Source organism: Nelumbo nucifera, chromosome 1 (genome assembly GCF_055504915.1).
Source record: "Nelumbo nucifera cultivar China Antique chromosome 1, China Antique-T2T, whole genome shotgun sequence".
Classification (NCBI taxonomy): domain Eukaryota; kingdom Viridiplantae; phylum Streptophyta; class Magnoliopsida; order Proteales; family Nelumbonaceae; genus Nelumbo; species Nelumbo nucifera.
This window is the reverse complement of record NC_142649.1, coordinates 168,723,467-168,750,358: the sequence shown is the minus strand read 5'-3', so window position 1 is coordinate 168,750,358 and position 26,892 is coordinate 168,723,467. Positions and strand designations below refer to the sequence as shown.

The 26,892-nt window shown below is 42.0% G+C and overlaps 2 protein-coding genes and 1 long non-coding RNA gene across 3 annotated transcripts; 2 read left to right on the top strand and 1 right to left on the bottom strand.

Moving 5' to 3' along the window:
* Nucleotides 1-13,066: 13,066 nt before the first annotated feature.
* LOC104596567 (aspartyl protease family protein At5g10770-like) lies at nucleotides 13,067-16,089 on the top strand. Its single transcript, XM_010257800.2, has 2 exons — nucleotides 13,067-13,447; nucleotides 14,665-16,089. Exons 1-2 carry the CDS (start codon nucleotides 13,120-13,122, stop codon nucleotides 15,918-15,920), a joined length of 1,584 nt encoding a protein of 527 aa, XP_010256102.2. The 5' UTR covers nucleotides 13,067-13,119; the 3' UTR covers nucleotides 15,921-16,089.
* LOC148804140 (uncharacterized) lies at nucleotides 14,517-14,777 on the bottom strand. The gene is made up of 2 exons (XR_016080592.1): nucleotides 14,641-14,777; nucleotides 14,517-14,546 (listed from the first exon to the last, which is right to left on the bottom strand). It is a non-coding gene; the product is annotated as an uncharacterized LOC148804140 (long non-coding RNA).
* Nucleotides 16,090-23,239: 7,150 nt separating the features above from the next.
* LOC104596568 (aspartyl protease family protein At5g10770-like) lies at nucleotides 23,240-25,952 on the top strand. The gene is made up of 2 exons (XM_010257801.3): nucleotides 23,240-23,557; nucleotides 24,587-25,952. Exons 1-2 carry the CDS (start codon nucleotides 23,380-23,382, stop codon nucleotides 25,837-25,839), a joined length of 1,431 nt encoding a protein of 476 aa, XP_010256103.1. The 5' UTR covers nucleotides 23,240-23,379; the 3' UTR covers nucleotides 25,840-25,952.
* Nucleotides 25,953-26,892: the final 940 nt, after the last annotated feature.

Sequence of the window (26,892 nt, the reverse complement as noted above, 5' to 3'; positions counted from 1 at the left end):
GTCTGAGCTCCCTATTAAGAGTCTGAGCTCCCTATTAAGAACCCGATCTCCCTACTGAGAACCCGAGCTCCCTGCAAGGAGCACGAACTATATTGGGCCCCAAGCCTCACAAAGTTGTGACCCGAGCTGGCCCATGGCAGCTCGGAACACTCCCCAAACCGAACTCAAGACATCTCGCTCGCCACTCCAACACTTCGCTTCCGAAACACCAGGCTGACCAAACGTACCAGACACCAAGGACGTCCGTATCCAAGGGCGACGCACCTGACTGATTTGGGATCTGACGCCTGACAGCCGCACTTCAAACGGCCTCCTGCTACCGCCACCTGCCACCGTCGTTGTTAGCCGCAAAGACGGCTCCGACAAAAGAAGCAGTGGCGGCTCTGTCCGGCCAGAGGAATGACATCCGAACTGGCAGGAGTTCAGAAGTAATCATGCCCGATCTGACGGAAGCCTGGAAGTGAGTGTGCGAGGTGGTTATAAAAGGCTCCTACCCCCCAGGAACGAGGTATGCTAACTTTTGCGCTATCTGGTCTATCTTGCCTTTGAAAGACTTTAACTTGAGCTTCGGAGCCCTTATGCCGGGTTCTCCCCGGAGCTTCTCATCTCCCTCCGTTTCAAGTCCCTGCCACCCAGTTCAGAGGCAAGATCGTCGACAGCTAAGATCGGCCGGATTGTGCACCATTAATTGGCGCCGTCTGTGGGAATCGCTTCAAAAGGCCTCCCTCCAAAACTTTCATACCCCTTTCTTCTTCCTTGAAAAACTCAATACTCATGGCCTCCTCTAGCAACGCCGGACGCGGCACAGAGACAAACACCACCGGGGAACAGCCTCAAGTTCCCGTGGTGTGTGTTGGGCAGTTCACCATCCCCCTCTCGGTGGACGGAATTCCCAATCTGAGTACGCCACAAGCAGTGGCGCCTGTAAACCTACCTGCCACAAACATCCCCTTTCCTCTCCCCATCGAGACTACCTTCACTGAACCAACCGCCGTCCCCCTGGCAGCTAGCCAAAATTGGTTGGACGACCTAATGCAGTGCATGCGGGCAATGCAAGCCCAGATGCAACAATTCCAGCAACACTAGCTTCACCAGCACCAAGTGTTGCACAACCTCTCCCAGTATCACTATCAACAGCAGTTCTCCCAACTGCCACCGAACCAACCACTACTTCCACCTCGCCACCCTGCTCCAAAGCCGGTCAAGGCCTCTCCACAGGATGGACGCCTCCACCAAGGAAAGGCCTCCAGGCCCCAGATCCCCCCAAACAGCCAGGCCTCGTCCCCAGGCCGGAGAGAGAGAAAAGTCATCCCCGCCTCGCAACTCGCAGGCGGGTCGGGAACCTCGCTCGCGAGATCGGCACCTCGGGGCTCCAAACCGGAGTTCCCACTCACAGAAAACCGATTCGGCGCACTGGCAGCAGCGGACTACCAGCACTCCGGGCCCATCGAGCTCGGCAACACGGAGGCCAGCAGCGCCAGTACAAGGCCCACTCAGCAGCGAAGGCACCGTCGAGGTCGATGAACCGACACCCGCGTCCTGTCAGAGCTCAGAGGCAAAGGCGAGACGAGCTCGGACGAGGTAGGAGTTGCCCCGATTCTCTCAGTTCCTTCCCCCCTCACGTCAGAACTCCTGGCAGTCCCCTTGCCCAGAGATTTCAAGCTCCCGCCTCTAGACAAGTATGACGGGTCCTTCGACCCCAACGACCACGTTGACGCTTTCCAGTCCCAAATGCACCTCGCCAGAGCCAGCGAATCATGCATGTGCGTGGCTTTCACCACCACCCTCAAGGGGGTAGCCCGCACTTGGTACAGGAACCTGGCCCCCGGGTCGATAAAGTGTTGGGCTCAGTTCGTGCAGGTCTTCACTGCACACTTTGTCACCAGCAAACGGTGCCCCAGAGCAGAGGAAAGCATCTTCGGAGTAGTCCAAAGGGAAGGAGAACCCATACGGAGCTACATCAAACGATTCAATGAAACATGCTTACAGATACCGCAGTTAGACCCCGCGGTGCAGCTCGCCGCAGCAAAAAGAGGGGTGACGCACAAGGAGTTCAAATGGCACATGGTAGCCAACCAGCCCGCGACCGTGGCCGAGTTCCTCAAGCTCGCGGACAAGTTCATGAGCACGGAGGAGGAAATCAACCAACGAACCGAGGGCGGAAACGAGAAAAGAAAGAGGGATGGCGAGCCCTCTAACTCGGCTGACCGAAAAAACCCAGCCCGGGACCCAAAACCGAACCAGTCGTTCCGAGCTCCCCTGCCAGTTCGGACGGATTACACGCCACTGAACACGAGGCGGACCGAGATCCTAATGACGATTAAGGACGCCCCGTACGTGAAATGGCCACCTCGCCTAAAGGGAAATCCGAACGAAAGAAACAAGAATTTGTATTGTAGTTTCCATAGGGACCATGGTCACAGTACCGAGCAGTGCAATAACCTCTGAGACGAAATAGAGGGGCTCATCCGTCGCGGATACTTAAGAAACTTTGTACAGCACAACAATAATAGCAATAAAGCGGATCGGCCAGGCGAGCACGAAAAGGACGCCCCCGAAACTAGCAACAGGCCTGCCGAACCGATGCAGCGACAGCCTCCGGCAGAGAGGCCAATTCGGGGAACCATCCATGTAATTGTGGGAGGTTCGCTGGTAGCGGGGTGTACATCGGCGGCAGCCCGGACTTCAGTTCGCGAAGTGGTCCTCGAGGAGCGGAACCCTCCGAAAAGGCCAAAGACCGAAGAGCCAATCCTCTTCACAGAAGACGACGCGCGAGGAGTTCACTACCCTCACGATGACGCGCTTGTCATTAAATTAAGGATCAGCAACTTCGAGGTTAGGCGCGTACTCGTAGATTCGGGTAGCTCGGCGGACATCCTCTTCAAATCAGCGTTTGACCGGCTACAGCTGCCGAGGAGCGAACTAAAGCCCGCAAACACTCCCCTGGTGGGCTTCAGCGGAGAGGAAGTCCGGCCCCTTGGAAAAATAACGGTACCTGTGGAAGTTGGCATGTGGCCTTGTGCGGTCAGACTCAACCACGACTTCCTGGTGGTCGCGACCCCCTCCCCATACAATGCCATAATAGGGCGGCCGATCACGCATATCCTGCAGGCGGTGGTCTCCACCTACTATTTGGCCATGAAGTTCCCTACGGACTTCGGTGTGGGGTAGCGCGGGGCGACCAGCTCGAGTCCCGCAAGTGCTACGTTGCCGCCCTAAAGGGAAAGACCAAGGCGGCCGGCGACCTCGATCTGGAGCGGCCCGCGGAACAAGGCGAAGAACGAGCCTCGCCCATAGAAGAAACAGTCGCGATCCCAACCTCGCCTACGGACCCAGCTCGCGCACTCCAGATTGGTGCTTCCGTCAAAGAACCCCTACGAACCGAACTAGTAAGTTCTTACTCCAAAATTTAGATATTTTTGCATAGTTCGCAGCCGATATGCCCGGTATTGACCCTGGTCTTATAACTCACAAACTTAACCCTGACCCTTTAGTCAGACCCGTTAGACAGAAGAAACGGAACTTAGCCCCAGAGCGTTGGAAAGCGGTCGACGAAGAAGTCGAGAAGCTCTTCGTGGCAGACTTCATAAGGGAAGTCCATTACCCGAGCTGGGTGGCCAACCCTGTGCTGGTGAAAAAGGCGAACGGCAAGTGGCGCATGTGCGTCAACTACACCGACCTGAACCGAGCTTGCCCGAAAGACTTCTTCCCCCTTCCTAGGATCGATCGCCTAGTGGACGCGACCTCGGGACATGAATTGCTAAGCTTTCTGGATGCCTACTCAGGCTACAACCAAATCCGGATGGACCAGTCCGACGAGGAAAAAACCAGCTTCATAACCGAGTTCGGTCTATACAGTTACAAGGTCATGCCCTTCGGGTTAAAAAATGCTGGGGCGACCTTCCAAAGACTTGTAAATAGGCTATTTCGGCCCCTGATCGGCAGAAAGATAGAGTGTGCAGCCAAGAGGGTGCAGCGCCAGGCACCCGTCACTGAAGCAGAGCCGAGCTGGATCGACCCACTCGCGAGCTTCCTGCTAGACGGAACCCTCCCCCCGGACCGCAACGCAGCCAAGAGGGTGCAGCGCCAGGCAGCCAAATACGTCATGATAGACGAATGGTTGTACCGATGATCCTACACGCTCCCCTACCTGCGATGCTTGCGCCCAGCCGAAGCCGGGCTGGTACTCCGCGACACCCATGAAGGCTTGTGCGGCGGACACCTGGGGAGCAGAGCCCTCGCCCAAAAAGTACTTCGACAAGGATACTACTAGCCAACGATGAAGACAGAAGCAATCGAGCTCGTTAGAAAATGCGACAAGTGTCAGAAGCATGCCAGCATCCACCATCAAAAGCATGCGACAAGTGTCCGAGCTCCCTATTAAGAGTCCGAGCTCCCTATTAAGAACCCGAGCTCCCTACTGAGAACCCGAGCTCCCTGCAAGGAGCACGAACTATATTGGGCTCCAAGCCTCACAAAGTTGTGACCCGAGCTGGCCCATGGCAGCTCGGAACACTCCCCAAACCGAACTCAAGACATCTCGCTCGCCACTCCAACACTTCGCTTCCGAAACACCAGGCTGACCAAACGTACCTGACACCAAGGACGTCTGTATCCAAGGGCGACACACCTGACTGATTTGGGATCTGACGCCTGACAGCTGCACTTCAAACGGCCTCCTGCTACCACCACCTGCCACCGTCGTTGCTAGCCGTAGAGACGGCTCCGACAAAAGAAGCAGTGGCGGCTCTGTCCGGCCAGAGGAAATGACATCCGAACTGGCAGGAGTTCAAAAGTAATCATGCCCGATCTGACGGAAGCCTGGAAGTGAGTGCACGAGGTGGTTATAAAAGGCTCCTACCCCCCAGGAACGAGGTATGCTAACTTTTGCGCTATCTGGTCTATCTTGCCTTTGAAAGACTCTAACTCGAGCTTCGGAGCCCTTACGCCGAGTTCTCCCCGGAGCTTCTCTTCTCCCTCCGTTTCAGGTCCCTGCCACCCAGTTCAGAGGCAAGATCATCGACAGCTAAGATCGGCCGGATTGTGCACCATCACCACCCATATTCAATGAGTATTAAAAAGTGTTATTAGCATAAGTTAATAAATACGGTTAGTAAATTACCAAAAATTAATAAATATTGTTATTAATTAACTCATTAACAACATTTTATAGAAATTGAAAACTCTTTAACTAATTTCTATAAAATTGAGAATTATATTTAACAATTATCAAAAACTATAAAATTTTAGTTATTGTTATTATTATAATTAATAACAAAATACAAATGGGGGAACAAAAATATTATAACGTTAGAAAATGAAATTATTAATTAATTTATATTGAAAAATAAAAGATAAATTAGTGTAATTTTGTTAGTAAACTACCTAATAAAAAATATATTTAATAACAATTTTAAAAAATTTTCAACAAATCCCCATAGTTACACAAATTTAATAAATTTTTCAAAACCTATCATAAAACTACATTTCCGTAAAATAACATTTTTGAAATTAAAAGATATAAAGTATTTGAAAGTATTTAAAATGCATTAAATAATTATTGAAAATTATTAAAATATTTTGAAAATTTTAGGAAAATTTATTACATTTGATAGATTTTGGAAAACCATTGAAAAATTATGTAATTTTCATTGCAAATTATTGAAAATTATTAATGATAAATGACTATGGGAAATGGAAAACTATAATTTGAACAAATAATTACACAAATTATTAAGATAATTTAGTATAATATTGGAAAAAGGAAATTATTGGTTAGTTTATATTAGAAATTATAAGATAAATTAGTATAATTCTGTAAGTAAACCATTTAAAAAGTAAATAAATTATTTAATAAAAATTTAAATAAATTTGAATAAATTTTCAAAATTTTACAAGTACAATAAATTTTCCAAAATTTTTATAAAATTACATTTTTGAATATTAAAGACAATTTAGTGTACTTTTAGAAATTACCATGTGGTTGATACTCAATATATCATTTTGGTCATTTCTATTATCAAATTGAATATTGGGTTGACGGGGATAGTGTTTCAAAACTGGATCGATATTGATGGTTAGACTGGAAAAATTAGGAACCAAACATCGTTTCACCTCAAAACTGATTTTTGTCCAAAAATCGTTTTTTTGGTTAGCAAACCACTGACCTGGGCAGTCAAACCATCAACCCGGACAACAGTTTTTTGGCCTTTTTTGTTTTTCTAATTTTTTATGTTTTTCTGTCAGAGCGGATCATCTGTTCAGATCGAATAGTCAGATCGTTCGACCCCAGAACGGTTCCCTATCCAGTCCAATTTTAAAAACTTTGGATAGGGAGTGGGTGCCTTGCCTTGAGCTTGGCTTGATGTGCGGCATGGCCTGGCCCATGGACCAAACCGACCTACGGCATGACTCATGGGCCGTGTCGAACCAACCCCCCAAATTATCCTAGAGGAGGGAAGCACGGCCTAGGATGCATCGTGGGCCATTACGGCACGACTCGCACTTTGTGCGGGCCACATGCGGGTTGGGTCGTGCCGACTTAGCACAATCCAATTTACACCTCTACCTGAACCCGCTCAATATTGGGGACGGGGCAGGGAAGTTCGAGGATTCTCTATCCTTGATGAGGAATGGGGTGCCTTGCCCCTGAACTTGCCCGACATTGAGGAGTGGTTACCTTGCCTTGAACCCGCGTGACACTAGGGACGAGGAAGGGATGGGGTAGAGTGTCTTGACTATGGAGCAAGGAATGGGATGGAGTGCCCTGCCTTGAACCCACCCCGTTATCATTCCTATATAATTGTTAATTATTAGTGGAATTAATAAAAATGTTAGCTTTTATAATTATTATTTTTTATTTAAAATTAATCAAAATTTCATTTAAAAATAATAAAAAGAATAAAAATTATTAAAATTACTATAAATTATTAATAAAACTAAATTTATTAAAATATATTTGTTCATATTCAATTAAAAACAATTATTTTTTTATAAATCAGCATTAAATAAAAAATAAAATTATTAAATCTTTCAGATTTTCCCGTGCATCACATGGGTCCCTGCTAGTTCTGAAAAGAAGTGCTTCATTTGAAGGAGGGAAGAGAAAATGAATTTGTGTATTTAAATTTGAATAAAACTCCTCAAGATTGGGTAACTTTCTTTGTTTGTTTTCTTTTTTTTTATTTTATTTTTGGGTAAAAGACTTAAACATACCCTAAGTTTTTCACAATAAACTTAAATATACCTTGTGGGTTGACCCAACTCAATTTAAACACTCTCTCATTTTTTTCCCCTTTTAAAAATCCAATTATTTCCCTTTGAAAGTAAAAGACTTTTAAAACAATATACTTTGTTTGTGCAACTATCTTTAGAGAAATGAAGGTACATCTCTTCTTAAATCTTCGACATGTAGAGACTAGAGCTTTCTATTAAGCTTGAACAGATCAAACTTCGGTGTTGAAGAGGAACAAGCATACACAACTAAATCAAGTGGGGCCAGTGGTTGATCCATGGCGTAGCAGAAGAACAAAAAACCAAAAACATAGGATGGATCTGAATTAAAACAAGGGGACAATGGTTGATCCATGGCGTAGCAAAAGAAGGAAAAACATTGGACGAATTTTAATTAAAATAAGGGGCCAGTGGATGAACAGCGTAGTAGAGAGGGGGAGGCAATTTAAAATACGGGATACGTGGTTGAGGGTAATAGCAGAAATGCAGTTCGGTGATGGTGGAAAATTGTAGGTTGAAGGAACAAACAAAAGAGAAGAAAGAAGAAGGAGAAGAGGAAGGAAAGATGATGAGCTGTTTTCATTGCCGCCTCCGTTATGTTCAACGTTGAAGGACATGATGTTTTGGAAAAATTAATTTGTCCACCATGTGAATTAATTAGTATTCAAACGATGTTTGGACATGATGAATAGTGTATCTGTCATGAGAAGATTTGCTTGTATATGCAAGTTTTCTTTTTCCCCACAGAGAAAGAAATGGCTGACAAGAAACTGCTTGGAATGAGAATATCAAGCAAGCCTCTGATTATCGATCTGTTATTGGTCAACACGCGCGGGAAACTGACAATAAACAAAATCACAAGATTTTTTATATAGTTGAGACTTGAGAGCGCACCCAGGTGGGGTTGTCAGTTGTCAGTTGGTGTCGTCATTAACCTAGTGATCTCTCCACTGCCCGACTCCTCCTCATCGCCCATATCTGAAATTCACCGAGCATAACTTGGTCAATTTCAGATCAATACTTTAATGGGAGAGTAGGTCCAGGCCATTATTTAGACCCTAATATCTTGATAATTGTTTGCTCCATCCAATTTTAAAGCTTTTGTTATATTGGATTCCTCTCCAAAAGATAGTCTGTCAATGAAATGAAAAAGAATAATGAAAAGTCAAGTCATGCCTCTTAAGAATTTTGAAAAAGAATAATGAAAATTTTAAGATAAATTAAAATGATTGACAAAAAGTTCAAAAAAAATATTAAAATTATATTTTATATAAATATTGATGTATACAATTATTTATATATACATATTATATATTATATATAAAATGGGTTTGACTATGATATGAAAAATATATGATATCTGAAAAACAATTGACCAATAAACTAGAATCATAAACATGATAGAAAAAAAGATGTTATTTATTAAAATTCATGGGTGGATTTTGATTGGTCAAAACTCTTTTTATACCATATCTTTCCCGCATCATAAATTTTCCTATATAATATATATGAGTCGTGTTGGGTCATGCCAATATATGGGCCACAGGCATCATGGCCCACTTGATCATGCCGTACCGTATCGACCCATAAACCTAAAACCCCAGGCTCGACATGGCCTATAGTCCGTTGTGCCAGGCCATGCCAAACCAGCCCAATATCATGTCGGATCGCAGGTGGCACAGCCTGATTTACACCTTGAAAGATTGGTCTAAAACTTGGTTTATGCAAGAATTGAAACCAGGAGTATATATACATGGGGCTCTTGATGAGTATGTTGTCATGTTGAAGATTTATGGATTAATTAGCTAGCACCTTTGAAGTAAAACAATTTACATATTAATTTTTGTTTGTTACTATTATTGTTTGAAACTTTGAATGCTTAATTAACTGTTTTGTAATCCCTCTTCCTTACCTGTTTCTCAATCCATGTCGCCCATCGATTTTACCTTTTACCCATATTTTAATTCCTTTTACTGTTTTTTTTGTATTTAGTATTTATGGCTCAGTTCAGAAAGAATATAAATACAAATATATAAAACGCAAAATCATATATTTTGCATTATTTTATATGTATTTGTACGGTTCATTTTGAAAATAGTACAAATATAAATATACATAATATAAATAAATACAAAATACAAGATTTTTTGCTATACATATTTATATTTGTAGTCCTTCCAAATAGAACTACATGATTAACGTGATAAACCAAACTGTCCAAGGGATGTCAATGGGTCGGGTTAGGTGGTAAACCGCACTAATACTGGTCCACCTTACATGAAGTGGGCCAGGTGGGCCAGGGCGGTTTCGGTATCCCCTCTCCATTCGATCGGGTTCAGGTGGAGATAAAGGGATTGAGAGCAACCAACGAATGAGTCCCATATGTGTATGTCCTTACCAAATCTCAGCCATCTGATCAGGTGATTCATCATCATCATCATCAAGGATAAAAATTGTACAACAATAGATAAAATGTACCTGAAACAAAAAAAAAAAAAAAAAGAAAAAAGAAAACAGCCTAATTGACTAACCATCCTTTTACTAAAATAAAAGGCTTGGCTACATCATGCGCCACAGCGTTCAGCTCCCTGGGGATTCATCTCCCTAGCTCTTGGAAAAAATAGCACCACTCCCCTTGCTTCTCCAACAAATTGATAGTGTTTGCTGAGTCAGCTTTGATAGCGATTCTTAATCCCCCAAACACAACCAAGCCTGCAGCCTTAGTGGAGTCATTGTCATCGACCCAAATGGGCCCACTAAAAGCCCAACAAATACTTACTTCCATCCCACATCAACAAGACACAACCGACGTCCTGCCTCCCGAGGCTAGCCTAGGGAACTCCTATGAGTCTAAGGTCAGTCTCCTCCACTTTCTAACGGCCCACCTAGAGATCTGACTAACCGGTGAGGAATTCAGTATCTCAAAAGATTCCTAATTTTTTTTTTCTAGAGATTCATTTCAATGTTATATTACCAAGTTAGAAAAAATACACATTCAGGGAACACTTTAATCTATTTCAATTGATACTTTTCTAGGTAATATAATCAATTTCCAGTGTTCAAATTAAAGAAAAGGAAGACTCTATGAGATCAAAGTGATTCTTTTGACTTCTTTGCAATCATGAGACAGGTTGCTAACCCTTTTAGCTTCAGTATAGCCATCTCTAATAGCTATTTAAGCATTTATATAGTGGTAAGTGATTCAGAAGTACATATTCCTTTTTTTTTTTGACAAAAAGGGTTCATACTGGTAAAAAGGCAAGGAAATGACTTCGAATCCCCTACTCACAAGAATTCTGTTTGGTCATACTGAGCCCAGTATTTGGCACTACGATATCAGCCAGACGTGTTAGGTTAAGTTGTCTTGGCAAGTATCAACCACATGGTAACGGTCCAATTAAAACTCCAAATACATAGGATCCACACACACATGAAGAAATAATTTTATTTTTTTTTATTCCATGTCAGAGATTCCTTGATCAAGATGGGGAAAAAGCAAAACTAGAAATAAAAAAAAAAAAAAGCAATCCAACAAGAAAATAATGAAAAAAAAATAAGAATTAGAAATGCGTAAGTAGCTAACTTACCCCAATATGATATTTAGTGGAATGTGGTCTTGCGCCTCTTGGCTTAACCAAGGAGACTATTTAATTTCTTGCTGTTTTAATCCTAACACGTTGCATTTTTGTCACTCAGTCTTAGCTTGAAAAGATTACAAATACAAATATATACAATGTAAATATATAAAAAATAGCATGCTTTTTAAAAACGAACCGGTTAGGGGTTCGGTTATCGGTTTGAACGGTTCAACCATTTGACCCGAACGATCGGCCCGTCCTGATAAAAAATAAAAAAAATTAAAAAATTGGAAAACGGTCAAAACCGTTCAAACAGTTCAAATAATTAACCGGCCAGTTCAGCAATTTGCTGACCAAAATCAATGATTTTAAGAAAAAAAAAACGGTTTTGAAGAAAAACGAAAGACCGATTCCCGGTTTTTTCCAGTCCGACCATCCGGTCCAATCCAATTTTGAAAACAGTGCAAAATAATTCAAAATACAAGGTTTTACACTGTTTATGTAATTTATAAGCAAGATGTTTGAATATGTTTGCTTACTAATATTTTAAAAACTGCTATGTCGACATCAAAATAAATTAAATATGAATATACATAATGGTATGCACATAAGCAGCACACTACTATAGCAGCTGCTATTGTACCGGAATAATTAGGTATGCTCTATCTAAGAAATTGATAACCAATGAACTGATACTTTCACGGGATTCTAGCTAGATACCGTACGCTGCTGTAGGTACCTTAGAAATGTAAATTAACTGAAAATACAGAGCCTAGATTAGCCGAAGTCAATGGTTAATTGACTATATAACTTATTATAATGCCCCACATCAGCCATTTATAAAATGTTGCGCACTTATGCCCCACAACAATGACAATGCCTTACGCCAATCATAAAATACATAAAATTACTTAAAATGAGTGACTAGTGTGTGAGAGGCGTTTTATTAGTTATACAGTCCTCTAGGCCTCTACACAGCCACTACGTATGTTGTGAACTTCATTGTTTTTGTTTTTCTTTTCTTGTAAAGCTTGGAAATATATATATCTTGATCGGCAGGAGCATTTATTTATTAGCCAATTATCAAAAAGCCTTTTTGGTAGGGTTTGCAATAATTTATGTCAGTGGATGGGTCCTGCATAAGAAGACATCATTTAGGCCAAAAAACAATCCATTCTATATCGCTGCAACTTATAATTAAATTTGATGTCGTTCACTAACAACTTACAATTTAATTTGATGTCATAATTCAGTTTCCTTACTAGGGATTCCCTATGTACGTAGCCAGTGTTGATTGAGATTCCCTATTGCATTTATCCACCAAGTCCGAAATCTACCTGCTGGTCCCCCACAAGATTAAAGATGTTCTTGATGGACGGCTGTATTGTCTTATGAGTAGGGTGTGGGTAGCAATCCTACGAGAACGGATTAACTGAAATTGATCATACATGTGGGGACCAATAATTAATAACGCCAGCCATGCGTCTCCCACATGCACAGCCATCATCAAATGAATTCAGCTAATCAGCTCTTTCTCTCTCTCAACGTGTAAGTTATGGTTATATAACTGAAATTAGTAAATTGGAGTAATAGCTAGGTTAATATATATATATATATATATATGTATATAATTGATATAATAGAGATGTAGACAAAATATTATGGAGGGACATGTTCTACCAACTACAATTGTTCCATATATGAAATAATGATAATTTTCACTTTCCAAATAATAATCATCATCATAAGTTACAACGACTCAACGTAAGGGACAAGCAAACGTTGAGAATGACGCCCGAGCTAACACTTCCGTCATCATCATCCATCTCAACCGTGTTTACACAAGCCAGCACCAACCATGGATTGCGCCATACAGCAATGCCCAATCAATAGTGATTGAGAGAAAGAGAGAGAAAATACCAACCAATAATTTTCACGGCTTGTGTTACGGCCCGGAGTCACGCGTGACGGCGTGAGACCCGCTAGCTTGATCAACTGCTACGTGAGCCACGACAATTGGGTGGTCCCTTAGACTTAGATTGGCGCAAATCGACCTACTTGAATCAATTATGAGAGTGTGGTTGAGTGGGGTGACCAATGACCATGGTGGGAAAGAATCTGATCAAATATTAATTGATCATTAGTCGTGGATTTGGGGTCTGGAATCTGGACCCAATACAAAGTTTAAACACTATTATAGTACATAATTAGTCTTTGTAGTTTGTATATATAACTCATAAGTACCTCGTTTGGGGGGGGGGGGGGACCCATTTGTACTGTTAATCTGGGGGTTGCATTCACTAAGGAAATGGGGGGAAGCTGCTTCCGTTGTCCTTGCCTCAAGACAAAATGGCCGGATGAAGATTCCTTCCTCTCCATATATATATATAGTCCATCAACAATAAGTAACAGCAATAACAGAAGGGAATCAAGCATATCCATGGCCATTACCCGTACTCATCCCTTCTTTTGTTTCCTCCTCTCTTCTTCTCTTCTTTTGCTATTTCTCTTGGGCTCTTGTAATAATTATAGGCTGGTCGAGGCCTCTGGAGGACAGACGGCAAACAACCAACATCATCATGTAATTGTGGTTAATTCACTGATCCCTGCATCAACTTGCTCCCCTTCCCTAAAAGGTGATTTACACTTTGCTCATCATGAATATATATGTTTCCTACTTCTTCTGTATATCTATCTTGCTCTTCTTATAGATGTGAAAAATATATTGATAATTAAGACACCCTCCTCCTCCTCATCCCCTTTCGAAAGCCTTCTATTTAATTATGGATTTGTTTGATTTTAAGCAGGCTAATTGATGAGCAGCTAACCTTCTCATATTAGGATTGGGTCAAACTCCTTATTATCAATTAATCTTCTCTTTCTTCTTACACCCAATGACCTCTCTTATATAATTACGACTTAATCATTTTCCTTCCGTGATGGGTGCAAGAAATTAAATGTTCTCCTTCAATTTATTGCATTCTCTGCTAAACCACTAATTTGAGGTTTACTGGTCGATCGGATATATAATCCTTCTCTCACACAATAAATTAAAAAGAAATCGAACATACAATCTCAGTCAGTACTAATAATAATACTATGGGTGGATTCCGCCAGATAAGAAGGTTCTCGTCTTTGGGCGTAGAACATGTAGTTGGAGCTTCTGGCCCTCATAACTTGCCAGGATTTGCTTGTTCAGACGATCATTCAATTCCCTCTAATGCAAGACCCGTTTCAGTCAATATCAATCTCCATCTCTGCTTAGACCTGGTCTTTTTTTTTTTTATCGTAAACAAGATAATTCTTTCATTAAACACAAACAAAAATAAACAGAGGATACAAAGGGTAAGTCCATACAAGTCTCGACCTGTTCACAGATCATCAACCCTCTTGGACTCTTGGTCGATCATGGGTCTCAATCGTCTGTCTGTCTATAGGCCAATCATGATACTCCAGGTGTCAGTCTGACAAATAGGTCCCACATGTAAATAGCTGATGCTGTTCCTACTGATTAACCCCAGTATTATCAGTACAACTGCACAATTGTCCTGATTGGCCAATATATTAACCGTCCACGTCATTTTAAGTTTTGGACTCAATCAGTATATATACCCATGTGAGAGAGACCGAATTCCAAAGACTGACTGGACCATGATCATGTCATGACTCATGTGCCCCTCTTGGGCTGTCAAGTCTCAACCATGTGCAATGCTCCACCATCATCATCCAATTAACCTTTTTTAAACGATTCCCCAGTCAATATCAAAGTCTGAAGAAGCCAGAAAGAGAGACAAAAAATAAAATAATTTGAATTTGAAGGTAATAATACCATTTCTGCATTTCATGATTTCAGGTTCCAGTCGATCACGAACGCTGCAAGTGGTTCACAAAAATGGGCCATGTTCACCACTGGACCTACAGAAGAAGACCAGAAGCTACAATCTCAGCCAAATCCTTGGCCAAGATGAGCAGCGAGTCCGCTCCATCCAATCCACAATCTCCCAACAGCAGCTCGTAGAAGATTCCAAGGCTAAAATCCCGGCCAAGTCCGGCCGCTCCTTTGGAACCGGAAATTACGTCGTCACTGTTGGATTTGGCACGCCGAAGCGAGATCTTAGCGTCGTCTTTGACACCGGCAGCGACCTCACTTGGATCCAATGCCAACCCTGTGTCGTCAGCTGCTACCAGCAAACCGAGCCAATCTTCAACCCCCCCACCTCCTCCACTTACTCCAACATCTCGTGTGGCTCCGCCGAGTGCGCCCAGTTGAAGTCCGCCACCGGCAACTCCCCCTCCTGCAGGTCGACCTGCATCTATGCCATCCAATACGGCGATAGTTCCTATTCCATCGGATACTTCGGACGAGATACGCTATCACTAACCTCCTCTGATGTCTTCCCCAACTTCCAGTTTGGGTGTGGGCAAGACAATGAAGGGCTCTTCGGCAGTGCTGCAGGGTTGCTCGGCCTAGGACGCCACCCCGTATCCTTGGTGTCTCAGTCTGCAACAAAATTTGGTAAAAAATTCTCTTACTGTTTCCCACCAGTAAGTAGCTCCACTGGGTTCTTGGCATTTGGGGACCAAGCAGGCACCTCTTCCTCCGGCGTGAAATACACATCGCTATTGACAGACTCTCGTGGACCGTCCTTCTATTTCGCCTCTCTAAATGGGATAAGCGTTGGAGGGCAGAGACTGTCAATCCCAACAACTGTTTTCACGTCCTCCGGAACCATCATAGATTCCGGCACCGTCATCACCCGTCTTCCACCGGCGGCCTATTCGGCCCTCCGTTCGGCGTTCCGGCAAGCAACATCCAGCTACCCATCTGCTCCATCGTATTCAATCTTGGATACATGCTTTAACCCGGGTGGACAGAGCACGATACGGATACCGAAGATCGTGTTGCATTTTGCAGGAGGGGTGGACCTTGATGTGGATGCCTCTGGGATTGTTATTTTGGCAAGCTCATCCCAGCTTTGCTTGGCTTTTGCTGGAAATAGCAGTCCCAGCAGTGTGGCCATTCTGGGGAATACGCAGCAGAAGACATTCGAGGTGGTTTATGATGTAGCAGGAGGGAAGCTGGGATTTGGGGCTGGAGGGTGCAGCTAAATTAAATTAAGGGTTTAATGGGGTTTACCTCTTCATTCCTCCAACTTTAGGAAGATAACTACAAATAAACAAAAGACTAGCTTCAGCCGTATAAACAATTTATGTAATGATTTCAAATTTGCAAAAAATAAATGCAATTGGAAGGGAAGTGGGTAGTGGCCACAAGAAACTAGTTCAAGATATTTCCTTTTGCTTCATTAAAACCACATGATTAACTAGATTTAATTTTAATCGAGTAATTTGAATATAGATTTTTACACGGGATGATTGTGGTTCATTACTTCACCCCCATTTCTTCAATTGAACTTGAGATATCTTGGTTTTCTTTATAAAAAAAATAAAAAACAAAAAGTGGTCAAGTTCTCTAGTTCAGGAAAAAAAACAGGTTATGAATCATGGAAATTTTTAATTCAGTTGTTCAGTTTGTTTGTTTAAAGTGCAAATTTCATTTAGGTTCAGTTTGGAAGGAGTACAAACACAAATTGTAGAGTGCAAAATCCTATATTTTATATTATTTTATATGTATTTATATAGTACATATTTATATTTGTACTTCTTCCAAACTGAGGCTGTAAATGCACGGAAGCACAAATAGGGTAAGTCTAAATTCTCCTTATTTTTGTTTTGGCTCAGTTTGAAAAGAGCATAAATACAAATATGTAGAGTGCGAAAATCTGTATTTTGTATGTATTTATATTTATACTCTTTTCAAACAGAACCTTCGGATTTAACTGATTTGTTTCTTTGTGAGAAAAAAAAAAATAGAAAGTAAAATGAAGTTGTCACTTTTTTATATTAAACAAAACAGATAAAACAAAGTTACGAGGATTATTTGTTTGGAATATGATAGGAAGCAGGATGATATGGTAGAGAATTAAGACAGGAGTTATGTAGTACAGATTTTACATCACAGTTTTTTAGGATGCAAAACTTACGCTGTCAATAGACAAGAAACACAAATTTTGTATCAAGTAGAAATATGTAAATCAAAGGTACAAACAAATAGATGCAAATAAAGTGCACTGCAAACAAACAGAGCCGGCCTTAGTTGCATTATTACATATTCAGAAAGGAGACAGGGTAGTTATCACTTTGGAAGAATTCCTGTCACTTTTGATTTAACAACTTTTCCAAAAATAATTAAAAGCTACAGTTTCTAATTTCTGGCCACAAGCAAATCTCTTGTTGCAGTTTTAATTACTGGACAATATTAGAGAAGCTATAATGTTGTTTGTCGCTATCAAATAAGTTATTAGTCGTGTCTTTATTTTCATTTTAAATATGCAAAACATCTCTTTTCTACACAAAGCTAGACTACTAATTTCTATTCATTTCAAACAGCCAAAAATTGAAATGTAGCAAGGGAAAGTAATCCAAAATTTCCATTTATTCTTTTAAACCAATTGAGATTTCCCTTATTTTCAAACATGGGCTCAGGCATCTCCGATCAGAGAATCCTCATTAAAAAAATAAGGGTAAAGTGCTGAAACCTCCCCTAAAGTTTTCCACCATTGCGGAAGCCTCTGCTGAAGTTTGGTAATTACAATCACCTCCCTGAATATTTTAACATAGTTGTAAATAGATTCCTTTTGTTAGGATATTCTAAAAAGAGGCATGAAAATGTCCAAAGTACTCATGCAGTTATTTTTTATCAAAATGTTTGTTTTTCAAATTTTTCTTCATATGAGTCTCTAGCCCAAACCCTTCCAATCTATTTTCTAAAATTGATTTTTTTTTTCAAATTTTTCTTCATATCAATCGCTCAAAGGTAAAGTTGCAATTTTAATTTCTCCATTTTCTATTGTTTATAAAATTTGTATTGTTTTTTTTTTTTTTGTAAAAACCAGCCTCAATATAAATTGCATGGGTATTTTGGACATTTCTGTTCCTCAAAGTTGGTTTCGAGACGAGCCGAGCCGAATAGTACAAAGCTCGAGCTCAGCTCGCCAAGGTAGTACAAGGCTCGAAATCGAGCTCGGTTCGAGCTAGAACCTTGAGCTCGAGCTCAGCTCGAGTCAAAAACTCGAAAGCTTGAGCTCGGCTCAGCTCGGCTTGAGCTCGATTTGAGAAAAAATGTTTTATTTTATATTTTTTATTTGATATTTTAAAAATTAAGGGATTTTTGCACTGCACTCCACCTCATAACTCTGATTTGAATTGCAAATCTACAACAATTGAAATTTATAAACAACTCCACCTATAACACCCATACCTGCCCATGAATTGCCATCAATTCCGAGCTGGCGCCTACCCTGAACTATACGATGGAGCTAGTATTTCAGAGGTGGACTGAACGGTAAAAACCCCAAAAAATTAGGCTCGGGCTCGGCTCAAAGCTCGGTTGAAACCGAGCCGAGCTCGAGTAGCTCGTGAAAAGCTCGGCTCATAGCCACCCCTAACCTCTTGTTAGAGGATTCTAACAAAAGGGGTCTACTTGCAACTGTATTAAAAAATTCAAGGAAGGTCATTATAATTACTAAACTTTAGGGGAGGTTTCAGCTATAGTCAAAAACTTTAGGTAAGGTTTTAACAATTTACCCAAAATATAAATGAAAATGTGCAATAACAGGAAAGCCCCCTCCCCATTGAATAACTAGTTATGCTTCAATGCAATCCGAGTTCCGAAGAGCATTTGTCACAAACACAATAGGATGAAAATTCTATAAAGTTTGAATAAATTTTGCCAATGACCTAGTAGTTGGGATGGTTACTTAATGTCTCTTCAAATATAGAGGCATGGGATCAAACATGCAAGTTATATGTGATAAGGATAATGGACCTCATTAGGTCTGTCAATGGGCCGGTCTAAGTAGAATCAGTCCTAAACCAATTATTAATCAGGACAAAATCATCACAAATATAGCTGGGTCTATTGGCTCTATTTGTTTATTTAAATAGTTACTTAAATTTGAAATTTTGATAATATAACCTTAATAAAAGTGATAGAAAAATACTAAATTATTTATATATTATTTATCATTTTTAACTGATATCATCTTATTTATCATCTATGAAATTTATTATTTTAAACATATAAAATATGATAAAAATTATAAGAAAATTAAGAAAATATTATATATAAAATAAAGGGTAAATTAAAAAGAATCCCCTGTACTATGGGATCAGTGACAATTCAAAGACCCCTGCACTTTTTTTGCAACAAAGGCCCCCCCAAACTTTAACCATTAGACAAAGACTCTCTAACCGTCAAGTCAGATAATGAAATATATTAAATTATCAAAGTACCCATAAGAACTTTCTGTATTTTCTTTTCATTGCCCCTTTTTCTTAAAAAACCCTTTTTAATTTCTCTTAAATCACCAATCCAATCGAATAATTCTTAAACTATTTATCGATGGTGGCCATCCATTACAAAAAGAAACCGCCCCCATCAATGACAAAACACCCAGATACTTGGTCGCTCCAAAAATCAAGGAAATGCCCCAGAAATTGCCACAAGTCAACAACAAACGACGATTGCGATGATAATAAGATCTAGCCATTGTCTATACAGCAAGTTGAGGGTAAGCACCAGCAGTTGTTTCCCTACTAAACATTACAGTCTGTGCCATCAAATCATCAACAACTGCATTGGCAACACCGGTGCCTTTAGCTCGAGTTGATCATAGAGATTCCAACATTTGAGTTGCAGTCAGTACAGGTTTACCCTGCATGTTGCACTTGTAGATCACCACTTTTTGTGCTACAAAAATCTTCTCATCAATTGGAATTTCCATTCCCAGATCCCCACATAAATGCATCAGAGTTTGCAAATCGTCATCAAAATTAGCTACCCCTTCTTGATTTTTAACCTAACAAATTCACAATTCGAAAAGAAATGTCAGGATTCTGAACCGGGTTTTCACTGATCTATCATAACTACAATTCATGAATGGCTCCTCTTTCTTTCATGCACTCCTCCTTGTCTCTGTGGTACGACTATACGAATACGCTGGCTCACCGTTCGCCTTCACAACAGGTCGAGCAAAGAAACCGACAACTCCCGAAAGGCAACTTTTCTTGTTCTGTTTCTGAGTCGGGAAAAAAACAATAAAGAGGCCGAATTGACGCACAAAGTTCATAGATTATGATGCAATGCGATCCGGGCACTCCTACCTTGTGGACGCCTGGCTCCTACCTCGCGATGGACGGTACCTGAGAAGAGGAAGGTGAAGGATTCCCGGAGAGCTCGCCCGGTGTGAATACTCCGATGCTTAAGTTAGAACTCTGAGAGCTGTAGGAAATGCAAAGAGAGCTGAGAGTGCAGATAGCGCTATATCAGTTCAATTACCCCCATCCCTTGGAAATCGGGGTCCTTAAATACTGGTTGTTCTGTCAAATCGGGTGTAACCTTCACTGGCCCTCTGTCGCAGCCGTTATTCGCCAGGGCTGCGCAAGTAACCGTTGCAGGGTACTGACCCAATCGGATGAGAGACGTGACCCGGGAAGGACAGACACGTCGCCGCCTATCGAGAGACGTGGGCACAGCCTGCTGGGCTGGCAGGTACTGCACCGTCAGTCAAGAGACGTGGGTGCAGTCTGACGGGTACGGTCTTGTTAGATAAGAAGCTTCCTGAGGACGCCGCATCACTTAATAGCGAGCTGTTGGGGCGTCCCGAGGTGATTCCGCCTGAGGCCTTTGAAGCGGCCTTACCAAAGGGTTGGAGCGAGCTAATTGTCCAAGCTTGCGAGCTGAAATAGCTTGGAGTGTTCCTCGTCCAGCACACTAGTGAGCTCGAGCTCGCTTTGTAGCGAGTTGTTCCGCAGCGAGCTGTTTATGTAGCAAGCTGACCCGCGAGGGTTTCAGCGAGCTCGTTACATCGGGTTGTAACGAGGCTGTCATGCTGAGCTGTTGCTTATGCTGAGTCATGTCCACGTGTCGCCTGCTTAGGAGGTCGGGTCAATTCACCCTCCATCAATTGCCCCCCACTCCTCGGGCTAAGGGTCTCACTCTTTGCACGAGGAGTTCATGAAGTGGCAGGAGGATTTGACCCGTGGTTCAAACCGCGTTGACTGACCGCATTAAAGACACTCGCAGACGTCAGGTGATTTTTGGGCACCAAAAAGCGCGCCAAGCGGCTGTCAGTTTCGGAAGACGTGCAGCCGGCACCAACTTGCCTTGCGTTCGAGATTCAAACTTTGCCGATGGCTAGTCTAGAAGTTCTTCTCCGGGCTCAACCTTGAAGGCATAACGATGAAGGGTCTGGCCCCAGAGACAGCGGACATGGCGGAGGAGGAGGAGCCCGACTCTCCGAAGGACGACGAGGACATGGAGGCGGCGAAACCTTGAGGCCGGTTGTTGCTCTTTTTTCTTCTGATTCTGGAATGGTTGATCTCGGGTGTCTGGACCCGGTTCTATGTATTTCTTTCTTTTTTGATGAACTGTCTCAGGTTGTTAGGCCTTGCTTTTATTTTTTGTTCATTTGTTTTTGTTGTTGTTGTTTTTTTTTAGAGCTGGAAATGAAGTATTCCCATTTTTGTTTCTAAGTGCTATGCTCTTTGCTTTCTACCGAAGCGACTTTATCACTCGAACTGTTAGAGCTACATACCTGAAGTAGGGTCTTTCGGTAATTGTTACCCCAAATTGTTCCCCAGTACTTGGGGTAGTTTTATAATGTTAGAGTTAAATCCCCTTAATGGGTTCAACTTGTATACCAAAGCAAGCCACGCATCAGAGGGTTCACTCGAGCTGTCTATGCCTTCAATATTAATACTTAGCCTATGCCGATAAAGCGGTTAGGTCTTATACGGTGCCGAGGTCTTCGTTAGCTCGGCGTTTCAGCCCTTAAGCCGGGAGAGTGACTTATAGTCCATTCTCCTAGAGTTCGCCCATGCCATAGAGGCGACTAGGTCTTATGGAGCCGATGTCTTTGTTAGCTTGGCATTTTGGCCCTTAGGCTCTGTGAGTGACTCGTGGTCTACACAGTAATTTATAGGTAATATTGCCTTAAGTTGACAATATTCCATGCCCGAGGTACTTGTTTCCCTTCTAGGGTTTCGAGCTCGTATGTTCCTTCCCCGAGCACCTGCTTTACTCGGTAGGGTCCTTCCCTACCGTCGTTGACCCGAATGGTTGGACCGTTCAGCCTGGGAACCATCTAGGCAACCGGCCCATTGACTCGGACAGTCGAATCGTCGACCCGTCAATCCGTTCAATGGTTTTTGGCCTTTTTTCAATTTTTGTTGTCAGAACGGGTCATTCGTTCGAACCGGATGGTCAAACCTCAACCCAAAAACCGATGGCCAGAACAGTTTCGTTTCCAGGTAGTTTTTTAAAACCATGCTCTTTCCTTTCTTTCTCTCCCTCCTTTTCTCTCTTTCCTTTCTTTTCTTTTCTTTCTTTCTTTCTTTTTCAGCCAAGTGCTGACAACCATATTTCTCTTTCTCTGAATAATAGACTAAATTGCGTGAACCATTTGATCCGGATGGTCAAACCGTTGACCTAAAAACTAGTGACCAAAACGATTCTATTTACGGGTAGGTTTTTAAAACCTTGATTTATAGGTCCTAAGGTGTCAATTCCTCCATAATATGAAAAAAAAAACAAAAATACATCATAAAATTTAAGATTATGAGCTTAGAAATCAGAACAATACCCTACATATATGTAGGGCATCATTACCCAGCTGGCTGAAACAGAGAAACCCGAACCCAACGTGGATTGAAGCATTAAAACCCTACACCCAAATAAACCTGACCCATAACCCAACTTTATAGGGTCAGGTCAACCTGGGTCTAACCGGACCAACCCATTGTCAAGTGCAGCTAATCCGGGCTCTAAAAATTAAAGACTATAATAGAAATATTTAGAAGCTATGAATTTGGATACAAAGGCCATATTTTTTTGGGAGAATGATGGTTCAGCCTAGAGTCAGAATTTGTAAGCTTAAAATACATTTTGGGTAAGTGCCAACTTGGAATTGATGCCAATTCACAGGCAAATATGAATGCATAGAATATGAGTTTTTGACCTTTTGAATGTTTATAATTTTACAATGGAAATCAAAAATCTACATTGGGCCTATCCGTACTTCTCCATATTTTTTTCCGTTACTTAACACAACACAGTGGCACACACTAACTTTGCAACGTAGGTAGTAATAGCAGTATTCATCCATGAGATACTCAAATCAAACTCTAGCTATATTCTTATTTGGACCGGGTTCAAAATTCCGTCTCCCTTTCCGGGCTGGGTCTGAGAACTTGAAATCCATCCAAAAATTGACTACTCAACGGCCCATAGGACATGGGTAGGTGTCGGTTGAAGTCATCTTAAATAGCCTCCTTTATTTGAGTACGTACAAAAGGACTATAGCTATTAGGATGGCACCAGTGGCACTCTCTGGTCCAAAGCCAAAGAAATGAAGATCCATCATCCATCCCTCCTATATATTCCTTCTTCTTGATCATCCCCCAGCCTCTCTGTAAGGCCGAGTTTGCAATAAACCACCATCCATCCATGGCCGCTAACCCTCCCTTCTTCCTTACCTACTTCTTCTTCTCCCAATCTCTTCTTCTCTTGCTATCTTGTTCAAATGGGGTAGCTGCCAATGGAGGAGTGACAGAACAGAGCCATCACCATGTCATTGGGGTCAATTCTTTGCTACCAACAACGGTTTGTTCCTCATCTTCCAAAGGTGAACATTCTACTCAGGCAATGGTAAATTGTTACTTTTTTCCTCTTTCACAGCTAGAACCTGTTCTAGACCTAGTAGCTAACATAATACAGCTTCCCATTATACGCAGCAGTTGTGCAATTAGGATGTTCAATTAGGATATATTTGGTTTAGCTTGGTTGAAAATAAGTTAGAAATGGAAAGTTGAAGGTTGGAAAGCTCTGAAGCAACTTTGAACTTCGCCCTGTAAGAACTTTTCCCTCAACTTTCTGTTTCTTTCTTATTTTCTATCAAAGCAAGTACAGCCTAAGGAAAGGAAAGTATAACAATCTAAAGCCAAGCCCCGTTTCCCCAAACAAAGCATAAAATTCGGACTGTACTTTGCGTTTTTGGGTTTTAAAAGCACAAATCCCGAAGCTTATCCAAACAACCTAACCTTATTTGTTTTGAAGAGTAATGGTTCTAAAATTCTCGAGCTAAAATGGTTGACTTTATCTTGAGTCCTCAACCATTGATTAATACATGCGATATACAAATTAGGCCCACCATTTAATGCTGCTTCGCTGAAAATTATCATGACTGAATTAAGACATTATTTACTTTTACTATCTGATGATTTCTTGGGTATTTGTAGAGTTATTATAACAGACTGGTTTTTTCACCATCCAAGACAAACAAGAAAAGTTATTCAGCTGCTGCAATCGTCCAATGAGATGAATTTTCCATGCAAAACCCATTATACTTTATACTAATCAATGTTTTATGTTTAGGGACTATAGGGTCTCCAATTTTAGTCTAGCTTAATATCAGGAATGGAATTTATGAAATTCAGGGTCCAATTCATTGTTGTATACTTGTATCATTGCAAATTTTGCTTCGCTAGGAAAACTAGGGATAGCAATGGACTCATTGGGCTGGACTGGATTGTATTGCCAGTTAAAGCAAAATTCCTTGGAATTATACATGTATTTTACAGGGGGGGGTTGATTTCAGAGCTTTAATTACATGGGATAATAGATTTTTCTTTTATCTTCCATTGATCTTTTTCAGGTGCAAAGCGCCCTGGACTGTTGCAAGTAGTTCACAGGAGTGGACCCTGCTCTCCACTAGGCCATGAGAAGACAACAGATCTCAGCTCTGAACAATTCTTCATCCAGGACCAAGAACGAGTCGATTCCATCCACTCTGCACTCTCCACAGGAGACGCTCTACAAGATTCCAAGGTCAGTAGCAGCAGGCTTCCGGCCAAGTCCGGCCGCTCTTTGGGGACAGGGAACTTCGTAGTTACAGTCGGCTTTGGCACTCCCAAGCAACATCTCACTCTGGTATTTGACACTGGTAGTGACCTCACTTGGATCCAATGCCTTCCATGTAGCCACTGCTATCAACAATCCGAACCCATCTTCAACCCATCCAAGTCGTCCTCTTACTCCAACCTGCGATGCAGCTCCACCCGGTGTTCCAAACAAAGCTCCAAGTCCTCAAATTGCACCTCCCTCTGCAAGTATATCATCCAGTACGCCGACAACTCCTACTCGAGCGGACTCCTTGCACGAGAAAAGCTAGCACTGACACGCTCGGACGTGTTCCCCAACTTCATATTTGGTTGTGGCCAAGACAACGGCGGGAACCTCGATGCGACAGCCGGGATCCTCGGCCTGGGACGCAGCAAGGTGTCTCTGGTTTCTCAGACAGCGGCCAAGTTCGGAAGAATCTTCTCATACTGTCTCCCGCCCACGTCGAGCTCCACCGGGTACCTTGCTTTTGGGGACCAAGCTGGAGCCTCCTCTTCCTCTCTCTTGTATACACCACTGTTGACTGACTCGCGTAGGCCATCCTTCTATTTCATCAAACTGGTAGGGATAAGTGTTGGGGGTCGGAGATTGACTATCCCATCAACAGTGTTTACTTCTTCTGGGACCATCATAGACACTGGCACTGTCATCACTCGCCTCCAGCCTTCGGCCTATGCGGCTCTCCGATCAGCTTTCCGGCAGGCAATGTTGAATTACCCGTCTGCTTCAGCAGTTTTTCTATTCGACACATGCTATGACCTGAGCGGATTCAACATTGTGGCCATACCTAAAATCATGCTGCATTTTGAAGGAGGTGCCGGCATTGACTTGGGGTTGCCGGGGATAATTGTCACCGATGGCCTATCTCGAGTATGCTTGGCTTTTGCTGGGAATGACGACCCGGGAAAAGCGGCCATCATTGGAAATAAACAACAGCAGACATTAGAAGTAGTGTATGATGTGCCTGGGGGAAGGTTGGGTTTTGGGAGTGGAGATTGCAGTACATGAGAAGTTGAGAACAAATTCCATCCATTATTCTGGATCTTGTGATCTTAATCAAGCTCTCTCTCTCTCTCTCTCTCAACATTTTGAATAAATGTTTGTTCATGTATCTTGAATCATTGAATTGTTCTTGGTTGGTTGGTCCCGTTTAACAATTGCTAGCTAGGTTCCTGAAACACGTTAGCAAATTTGTATAGATCAACTCAAAACATATTCAACGCACACATTTCAGCTAGAAAAATCTCACACAAATTGGTGGTATTGATCAATCCAAAACGCAACAGCATACCAAACACCCCTATAAGTTGGCGATTCATTGAGAGCTTCAAGCTTGTCTGTGCTGTGACCCTGTAGCAGACAGAGAAAGCAAGAATATTGATATACTTGCAATTTGCAACAAAATTCCTATGGGTTGCGTTTGTTTCCATATATAAAAGCGGGAATTAAACACGGCTTTGGCCATAAATCTGGGTTTTCAATTTACAGAGCCTGTTTGTACTTTAGCTCTCAGGGTGTTGGCATGGATTTTGCTTTCAGGAGATCCGGGCTCCTACATCAAGCCTTTCTAGCCACATATTGACATGAAATAATACATTTTCTTTTGTTCTGTTTGTGCGTGTGGAAAGAGAGGGAATTTACATAGCTTCATGTGGGGTGGGGCCTAGACTGATAAGAATCCATTTGTGCAATTGCTTCTTGATTGCTATTGTAGTGATCCTAGACTCTTGGGACCCACGAGGCCAAGATTGATAATTGATAATGAACATGTATGTAAAGCACAAGTCAAAGTTTTTGGTATAAAGAATGAAGCTTGAAGCATATTGCAAAATTTCCAAAGTTGTGCCTGGACTCTCAGTGGAATTGGAATGCAATTCCATTTCGAGCCTAGTTCTGGGAAATTCAAATGTCTAAGCTTTCAAGAATTTTAAATCCACAAAAATTGTAAATTTGAAGGCTTTAAATCAACTAATTTATGAAATTTACTCAAAAATGAAGCCAAAAAACTGACTTTGGAAATTGGAATCGTGTGGAATTGCCTCTTCAGTTCTGCCACCCCAT